The sequence below is a fragment of the Triplophysa dalaica genome, chromosome 19, assembly GCF_015846415.1.
Source record: "Triplophysa dalaica isolate WHDGS20190420 chromosome 19, ASM1584641v1, whole genome shotgun sequence".
Lineage (NCBI taxonomy): Eukaryota > Metazoa > Chordata > Actinopteri > Cypriniformes > Nemacheilidae > Triplophysa > Triplophysa dalaica.
The window spans coordinates 12,446,697-12,457,319 of NC_079560.1; the positions used below are offsets into that span (position 1 = coordinate 12,446,697).

The window sequence follows — 10,623 nt, forward strand, 5'->3', positions numbered from 1 at the left end:
ATCTCAGGAGCCATCGGGCATCAAGGCAGGATACACCCTGGATGGAGTGCCAACCCATGGCAGGGCACACACACTCACTCATTCACTCACGCGCTCACTAATATTAATATTTTAGAGTTAATTTATATTAATATGTTTTTGTATATCAATTGTATTTAATTAAATTAAAACTACTCAACAGTTATTGACTCTTTGTGGAGGTCTACCGGAAGGTAAGTTTGAGCCACATAACGTTTTGTTTATGTAGTTGCTGCTGAAACCGTCTATATTATTTACCTTCTGACTTGATATTTAACATACATAACATATTCAGTATGAAATGACATGTGTACACAAAAAGTGAACCAAAGTTTTTATCAATGAAGCAATTAAAATGAAACAGCACTAAATTAATATTATTTAATAATAATAATAAATTACAGTAAAGAATCACGTAAAAAGGAGAGGAAGGACAGCAGCCAAACATTCCTCAGTAGAGCGATAAGAGATCTTTTTTCTCTGGTTTATATAACAGTTCATAGTTGTTGTTGCTGAGGTCTGCAGGTAACCATGTACACACCTGAAACTTCTTAAATACACACCGACACACACACACAAACACACACACAGGACATTCTCAACCACTGGCGAATAACAGTTCATTAACTTGCCACTTAAATGTATATTATCAGCCGAGCTCAAAACACTCTCTCATTACCATGTTTATTTATTCTGTTTATCCATGATCTAGCTCACGCATGCACACACAAACACACACACAGACACACACACAGTACTAATAACTCTAGCAGTAAGTTTCTCATTAGCACCGGTCTCTCTCTCTCTCTTTCTCTCTGTGTCTCTGGCCCTCTGCAGGACCCGGTCGGTTATATATTAGTGCAGATTCTTGCATGTAGCAGGCAGGTAGCTAATTGACGGAGGCCAAAATGCCAGAAAATCATTAGGACCAAATGAATAATGCAGCAAGGTCTTCCATCGGAGCTTCCTGCTTAGGAACACAACCATCAGGTGAAAACCATCAGACAGAACATTGCGAAACACTCAAAAAATAAACAAGACAGAATGAGAGGGACATTGGAAGAGTTGATAACTGGTTAGAGTTCAAGTTCATTGGAATCTGGTTTTGTCTGGGATCTGGAGTATATCAATCTTTCACGTAGGAAACCTTGTCAATGACGTGGTTTAAATATTAAAGTTGTGAGGAATAAAAAGAAGGTTCTCAATCAAGCATCCTAACGGTAAACACAGTACAGTAATAAAACTGAAATTAAAATATACTATAAGTATACTGATATACTTACAATGTTCATGAGGGTCAGCAGGTACTTCTGGATGTGCTCTCTGCCATGAAACATCACCACAGAGCAGTCGACCCCCAACAGAACCTCAATGTTAAAGATTTCATCTTCATATGTCTCTCTGCGGGCTCGTGCTTTACTTGCTTTCGTCATAACACTGTGGTGTAAATCCTTCATTCCAGCTAGACCGCCCAGAGGGGACCCTGGAGGCAACACACAAAATTCAATAAAAAATGAAAGAGTGTCATTAAAATGTTACATCCTCATGCCTATTTTAAATGAGTATTCAGCCTGTCAACAGAGGTGGGTTGAGTAGCCAAAATCTTTACTCAAGTAAAAGTACAAGCAACTAGAGAAATTGTTGCTCAATTTTTATTTTTTTTATTTTATTTCCCAGGAAAGTCTCATTGAGATCAAAGGAAATCTCTTCTTGCAGGTAGTCCTAGACAAGATGAAATAAAAGTCACTATTTAAAAAATGAAGTAAAGGTGAAAAAGTTTGCAATGAAAAAACTACTCAAGCAGCTAGTTATAACATCAACATCAGGTTCCAAAGCAATTGTACCGAGTGTTACGCCCACCTTACTTACGTATACATTTGAGCGGTCTTCGTCAAATCATACCACGAACTGACGTAGATTTGTGTGGGTGTGGTTACACGAGGCGTTTCAGGCAGGTCTGGGTGAGCATTCGCTTTTAGATAGAATGCATCTTTTGTTCTGACATTTTATTAATTTTTAAAGTCTAATATATGCATGGGCAACATATAACACACCAAAGGAAACAGAAAAAAAGGTATTCACGCCATATGACCCCTTTAATACTAACACTAACTTTTGTTTATTTTTGTCTTTCTCCCTGTAAAGCTGCTTTGCAACAATGAAACATTGTGAAAATCGCCTTAAAAATATTGCAGAATTTGAATTGAATGTGAAGTGTATGGAACATGGTATTATGTACAGTATGTACTATGAAAAATTGGTTAATACTTCAATGATTGTTAAGTAAAAATACAGTTTAACTAAATAAATTTAAATATAATATTGCCCAATTTTTTGTTTTTGTTAGTAGTGCACTTATTTTGTACTGTTTATCTATGAAGACAAACAACAAAAATGTTAATAAACTTTATCATAGACTGTACTTTCTCAGAAGATTACGGATGTATGGAATAGACAAGAAATTCATGTTTCTCTATAATCAGTCTGTATTAGAAAGTGTTATTAGGTACAGCGTGTCCACTTGATGCTGTATATTGTTCGAACGGCTGCAAAGATTATTGGACTGAATGACTAGCAGTCAAGCTCTGTACGAAATATATATATTGAATGAGGCCAAAAGGATTTTGAATGACCCTCTGGAAGAAGATTCAGAACATCTTGTTACAAACTTAACAGATTTAGGAACTTCTTTGTACTAACATCAATCACACTGCTGAACATCTATTTTAATGAGTATGAATCAAAAGAAACAATCACTCGGGATATGCCTTTAAAAAGAGACGACAACAGAATAAACAACACATTTTTTACTGCATATTTTAAAATGAAGTAAAAGTAAAAAAATTATATGAGAAATATACTCAAGGAAGTACATATTTTCCTAATAGTTACTCAAATAAATGTAGCGCGTATGCCACCTCTACCTGTCAATGAATATAGAAACAATATGGCAGCAAGTTAAAGTTTCAACTAAAATGAATCTCTTCATTTCGGTACTTTCTCTCTCTTCACCTAATACACAGTATAAACATAGTCTCAACTCAAAAGCTTTCATGTTGAGATGCCGCAGCACTGAGGCGTGTCTCTCAGACTCTTCTGTGTCAGAACCACTAGAGCGAGGGACAGTGAGGTGAGAGAGAACTAAACACGATGACAGGCAGAAAAAAGATCACTGTACAGTTCAGTTATTTCTCTGACTCCTCTACAGAAAAAGATACCGTGGTAATACCACGGTGAAATGATGACATCAGACAATGGCACATGTGTATAGCAAACACTCTGTCTAGAAAATTCTGACTGTTGGCTTTGTATGCGTGTCTTTGTATTTCAGGAGTAAATGTGATTTTAAAACTAATGTATATATCAGTTCTCTATATATTAAACATATAAAACATAAATTTGAAAATGCATACAAAAATATCTCCACTGCATGATATCATTGTATTGTATAATGTCCTTCCAAAACGTCTGATGTCCAAATTCGCCATTTTTTAGCAAATGGAAAACTGCTAGTCTGCTGTGATTGGTCAGATGGTCTAGTCTGCTGTGATTGGTCAGATGGTCTAGTCTCCTGTGATTGGTCTACCGCGAATGAGGCTCACAAGCTACAGTGTTTAGGGGAGAAGAGTGAAGTTTTCGCGGGCAGTCTTAGCAAAATGTAGGCAGACATGTAGTGACGTATATCTGCGGTGGTTCGCGAATCGGACTAGGAACAACTTGTGACCTCCGGATTTACAACTAGGCAGACTGCTTACTTTCAAACACGGAAACATTACACACTGCATGACATGTCATTTTCATGATCTCATGTTATGTATTCTTTAAAGAAACTACAATACCCATAATTCCAAATAGAAGATCCATTAACTTAATGAAGTGATGAACCCTTATTTATCAGCTGGTGTCATGTAGAGCCTTTTGAAGCTGCAATGAAACAGAAATTTGGACCTTAAGCAACAGCCCCCCGTTTATGTGCACTATGTACATAAGAAGCCTGGAAACCTTTCCTCAAAAGCCTCCATTGGTGTTCCACAGAAGAAATTAACACACGGACGGCTTGTATGACATGTGGGTGCGTGAATTATCATGAAAATAAATTTTAAAAGTGAACTAAACCTTTAAAGGTATAGTCCACCCACAGATGAAATTTCAGTCATCATTTACTCACCAACAAACATTTCGAAGATATTTTGAAGAATGTGCAAAATTAAGCAGTTATGGGTCGCTATTGAATATCATATTCGTTTTTTCTCTACTGTGGAAGTCAATGGTACCCCAACTGTTTGGTTACAAACATTCTTCCAAATATATTTCTTTGTTTATTAAAGAAATTTACACAGGCTAAAAACAACTTGAGGGTGAATAAATGATGGCAGAAATCTAAATGATTGTATATTTTATAACCAAAGTAAACATTTTTATTTTGTATTATCTGATTTGTATTATCATATGATTTGCATACAAATTAAATGAGTAATTAAATGCCTCATTAAAAAACAAGAACACCTTAAACTTTATTTTAAATGCCAATTGGGGAAATAAAAGTGGAATATTTTCTGAAGCGAATTGCCATCTCTGTTTCACTCTGCAGCAGCGGCAGTGACCTGTCATTTAGCGTGTATTTACTACAGTACAGATAACTGCAGAGCTGGTACCCCTGGAGGAATAACCAGAGGTTAAGTGCCTTCATCGACAGTACAACAGTCATTAAGATGGATTCCTGAGTCGTCTCTACTTAAGAACAAACCTCCAATTTCATTCTTGGCCATTCTGCTTCTGGCTCCGTCTCTCTACAGAGATCCAACAGCTCTGTGTTCAGTTAAACAACAGCCGAGTCCAACCATTTGCGTAAAACAAGTAAAGATTTTTGGGAGGATCAGAGATTGGGATTTTCAGATCAATACACATTGTTAATGTGAAATCTAATTAGACCTTTCGAACTTAATAGTACACAACATGCACGCTGTCTGTTTATCACAGAGTCTAATTTAAACAAATGTTCTTTCTCAGTTGCTTTAATTTCTTAAAGAGATACCAACCTGGTCTCATAGGAAATATGTACCTCCCTCACATCAATTTCCAACAACAGTAACGTTAACAAAACCATATTATACTATATTGGGGTGTAATGATTTTGAATTTAATTAGATGTCATATTTTGTGAACGTTTATTATTTTGTAAGCACAATTTAGATGTACAGTATATGAACACGTAACCTGCCACTCTCGTGTGTCTTGGTTGCGTCATCATGTTAGCTTACGTTAAGAAATGCCATAAGAAGCCGAGATGACAAATTTTTGTATGCAAAACCCTGGAAGCTAGATAGCATTTTAGGACTTCTGGTTCCATCGCTACAAAGTCTATGGGTTTTTTGGTAAATCGCCTGAAATAAGGTCTGTGGTAAAGAAAACCTCTAAACATTTTCACGTTTTATTCTATGACATAAATCAGACCAATTATAACCAGCTTGTGATTTTTTAAAGCCTTGTTATGTCTTAAATACGACACGTTGCGTAAAGAGACTACTTCCTTTGGCGGGGACTTAAGACATCATTGCGCATACAAAGCTCACAAATAATGCAACAGGGGTTCAGATCTCTTAAGACGTAGATGCGGATTCGTTCACAGAGTAGTAACTTACCAGGGAAGACATTTTTAATAAAGTTTGAAAGAGTTGTTCGGAGGCATGGTGGTGGTGACGTTGATATCTAGCGACATTAAGTGTAACTTGGTCTGTTTAAAGCATCAAGTACAAATAATAAGTATTTATAAAATTGTTTCAGAGGCATTCTAGAAAACCAAAACCGTTCTTCTCTTTAGCGCCCCCATTGGTCTCAAAACTGTAGCAATATGTACCTGATGGTATGTATTTTGTGGTGCTACAAAAAGTGCACAGAGTTACGTATTTCCTATAAGACGAGCTTGAATAGTACACTCAAAAATGAAAGAATGTTGGAAACCAAACAGCTTTTGCCCACAATGAATATCTTCTTTTGTGTTACACAGAAGAAAGAGTCATACAGGTTTTCAACAGCATGAGTTTGAATAAATGATGACAGAATTTTGGGGGAGCAGTTTAAGGGTAATTTATTTAATACATTCTATTAACACAGTTACTTAGTTCTTGCAGAGACAAAGGACTGTACATCTAAATAATAGATCTGATCAACTTTTAGTTATCAACTGGCATATGCAGACAAAACAGATACACAATAAAGGTCATCACCCAGTACTGCATGAACGATTTATAACAGGATACGTTTATATCAAGATACACAACCATTTGACAATGTTTATATGACTGTTTAACATGACAAATGCCATACGAAGAACTTGTAGGCTTTGATTGTGCAACAGACATCTGCCTTCCTATTTCTGAATCATCAGCGTGTATTCTAAAGCCCAGAACAGTATAAACAAATTGGCAACCTCGTACCTCAGACTGTGGAGTTTCAGTATAGAGGTTAATTAGACTCATGGCAACAAGATCTAGCATGTTAGGGTTCCTGTGAATGTGCGTCTGTTGGAACGCCACCAAGTATGAAAGCAATTACCAGGACATCAACACAAAGGCCAGTGTCATGGACAAAGGTTAAGAAATGTCTTAAAATGACTTTTAAGCAAAAGCATCCCTGTGACTGTGCAATTGTGTTACTTGGATACGGTTTTTGCTCAACAAATGTGTTTTTTTATTTGAAGATTACCTCTGAACAAAATGAACCTGATACTAGAATAATATGCCTAATTTGCCACATTCACGTTTTCCAGCATGTGTTTTCAAAAACGTTTTTGATGAAAGCAACTTAAACAGATGGGCATATATTGTGCAGTACACCATCACTGCAAGCGAGTCAAGTGACTGTCACTTGACACGCATTTGATGAACACAGTCATCATATTTCAAGGGTAACAGCCTTCAATACGCTGTTGTGATCCTTTGCTATTGGCTAAAAATAGAATGCCAGAAATAAGCACAAAAGACACAACCCCCCCCTTAAAAAAATAAATGGTAGGTGCTCCCCCAAATCCTGAATAGTTGGTTTCTTCCATGCCCTGACCTTTGTCTATGTTCCTTCAATAGCGGTCTGCAGAAATGATGCTGATGTACAGAATATTGATGAAGGGCGGGCAGTCAGTAACTGTTGCCAATTATCATAATTCCTCGGATCGATGAGTGTTGGGGTGGTCAGTTCTGACATGCCTGGCTTAATAGGTTATTTGCATTCAGGAAAAGAGAAAATCATAAAATAGGGATGAAATAAAAGTCTTTCCTTTGAAAACACTGCTGTGGATTGCCAGTCTTCACTAGTTTAAGCAGGTTTAGGCAAGGTACATTTTCACATGTATAGCTTGGAGTTGCGTCATTGCTAGCAGATGTAACTGTTTCTGGGCAACCCCTGAAAAAACAAATAGTGAGGGGTATAAAAGCTGTGCTAAATGAGGAAAACAATCGAACGCTTTAGTGTACATGAATGAAACCATTCTCTAGTTTTGCACTGCAACACTGTTGACCTGAGGCATAAAGTCTGGACCTCATTGTAGTTTATTTTGGCCAAGAGAAATCTATTACTCCACTGAAAAACTATGTGGCTTTGCAGCCTATTTGAACATCCACCTGCTTAGACAAGCAATGACAGCATGACTCAGTATGAGGAAATATAAATCAACATATGTACATAGGCTACTCGTGTACACAAAAAGGCTGATGTACCGTCAATGTTTGTGTCAAACATTAGAGGGTAAAAGCCAAATTTATTTGGAATCACGCAAAGGAAAAAAGTTAATTTAAAGTGCATGTTTTTTGTGAAACACAAAAAGTCATATGAGGCATAATAAAGTTTTGCCTAAAAACACAAATTTTGTCTTCATTTATTTACCTCCATCTTGTTCAAAACCTGTGTTTGACTTCTTTTTATGTGGAACACAAAAGAAGATATTTTGATAAATGTGGTTTTGCGTCCATACAGCTGAAGTCAATGGGAGCCGTTGTTGTTTGGTTACCAGCATACTTTAAAATGTCTTCTTTTGTGTTCTGCATAGAAAATACAAATTTGTGATGACATGAGGATTAGTACATGGTGAAAGAATCTTCATTTTCAGGTTAACTATCCCTTTAAAGTGCATACATGGCTTTTTTACAATCATTTCTCACCGGCATCAGGAAATTTCTTTTTCGCTCTGCAAAAAGTTAGTCATTTAAAAGTAATTGTTTACAAGTAGTGCCATATTCTAAGCTATTGGACCAATCACTGGTACAGGTATGAGCCGAAATGCATGAATATAAAAACAAGTTGACAATTTTTTACACAAGTTGATTAATTAAATTTGCCAGAATTCCAGACAGGTAAGTGTCTCTAATAATGTGATGTACATTTCTGATTCACAGTCATACAGTCATGCTACATTTAGACATACAGACATGCCACTTTTTAATCCTGCCCGAATCAAACAGTTGTGTGTTTCTCAGAGAAACTTAAGTGGAGAGCAAATTCATTATTTCTTCTAACTCCGGGAACTTCTGAGAATAACAATCTCACACGGACAGGATTGTGAATGTGGTATTATTTTTCCACACACGTCTTCTTATTTATTACCTTTATCTAACACCATAAATTAAGCTACATGTTCTGCGTGAAGTACCTTCATATGATTTTGAGCTTTTGGAAACTAGATATCATCACCGCAGCTATGGTAGTATCGGTCTCCGGTATGAGCCTCACCTTAAAGGGACAGTTCACCCAAAAATATAAATTCTGCAATCATTCATCCTGTATATGACTCTTTCCTTCTGTGAAACAAAAGACGATATTTTGAGAAATGTCTAAGTGTTTTGTGTCTATACAATGGAAGTCACAGGAGGCCGATGTTGTTTGGTAACCAACGTTCTTCAAAATATCTTTTGTGTAGAAGAAAGAAAGTTATACAAATTCCTCTGTACACAGGGGAGGACAGAGCCATGAATCTGAGGCCTTTTTTTATGTCAGGCAGCAATATTTTCACAACCATCAGATGCTCTACAAGATATAAAAGTAGTCGAGAAAACCCAGTGATCTCTCAGTTACTGTCTTATTCACCTATGCGCCATCCTTTACTACAGCACAGATCTTTCACAGAAGTGGAAATCTGAGCCCTCACTCGAAGGCACAGAGAGGTCAGTCTTCATAACCGCTACAGACAAACGGCTGCTGGCCTCTTTCTTAAGAGATTCTCTTAACTTGTCAGTTCTAAGTCAGTGCAAAGGTGGCCCAGCACGAATGGAGATATTTCCAGCAGTGGAGGAAGCTGAATGCTCCTCCTCGACACAAGAGCAGGCCAACAGCTATTAGTCAATGGAACACAACCGGAAAGCTGTCGTTTCAGGGATGGGAAAAATGTTAAATGAAAAACACATGCGGTCTGCACTTCTACAGCAATAGACACACACATACAACCACACACACACAACCCCACGTGACCTTCAAAAGCTATATGCCGGTTTTAGGGTATATTAGGGATGTTTTAAGGTCATCTCCCATTAAAAGTAGGATGGTAGACTTGTTGTTTAATTTCTACGTGGCTCCCTGGAATACTTGATTCTGATTGGTCGAACTCACTATTCAGCAGTTAAAAATGAACTCCATGCTTTTCCAAGATTTTACCAAAGGTTTTCACCATGCCGATCAATATTTGTTTTAAATTCCCACACTATAAATAACATTGATAGGATTTACTTAAAGATCAGGTAACACATGCAGTTTTGCCAATCTCATATATTAATCTTGAGTGCCTATACAGTGGTATTGGATAAGTCGTATCTTATCAAATTTATTAAAGACAGATACAACAGCTGTACGATTATTTCTGAAAAAAGACGAGCTGCTATCATCACATTATTCCCTTCGTGGTTTTATCATTATGCACGTACACGCCGATTGCCAAAACACTGACATATGACTTAGTTTGACTTAGTTTGCCGGTCATGAACTGCCAGGCATGCAGTTCATGACCGGCATCTTTTAGCACTGGGACCACGCCATCTATCAGTTTCAAATCCAGCGTTATATCCACTGTTTATATAACATCCGTCACTGAAATGCCTTGAACAAACAAATACACAACTTCTCTCACTATCGCAGGAGTAACGAGCTGCAGCTGCAGACCCACAGCGCAGCCAATCTGATAAGCGGGTCTTCCTATTGTTTGTTGGTTGGCGTGTGGGCGGGCTATTTCTTTCGCCTTGTTGTGGGCATGCTTTTCCCAGAGAATTGCCCGATAAAACAGGGATCCAGACTTATAAAAACTTTCCGAAAAAAGTGGAGTGCTGGGGGAGTGTATGAAGCACAGAAATACTACATCATACATCTAACTCGTTTTCTAACAAGTTGACCCAATGCTAAATTTGAGAAGCCAAGCACGTTCAACAGTGTAAAGAAGTCAGAATGCATGAAATAGCATGTTACCCGATCTTTCATTTTTATTTAAAGGAAATTTACATACAGTTTTTGTAAAGTTTTTTACACTGTTTTTTTGTACATTTTACTTTTTTAAGTTTTTGCATACAGTTTTTTAAAAGTAAAATTTGATTTAAAAAACGGTATGTCTGTACAGTAAATCTTACTAGTTGT

The 10,623-nt window shown here is 37.1% G+C and overlaps 1 protein-coding gene across 1 annotated transcript in view; it reads right to left on the reverse strand.

The window, feature by feature from the left end:
* Nucleotides 1–10,623, reverse strand: part of adamts2a (ADAM metallopeptidase with thrombospondin type 1 motif, 2a) — a 69,125-nt gene that overhangs the window by 28,033 nt on the left and 30,469 nt on the right. Inside the window, exon 4 of the mRNA XM_056730870.1 lies at nucleotides 1,302–1,501. Coding sequence (XP_056586848.1) covers nucleotides 1,302–1,501 — 200 coding nt within the window. The remainder of the gene's footprint in view (nucleotides 1–1,301; nucleotides 1,502–10,623) is intronic.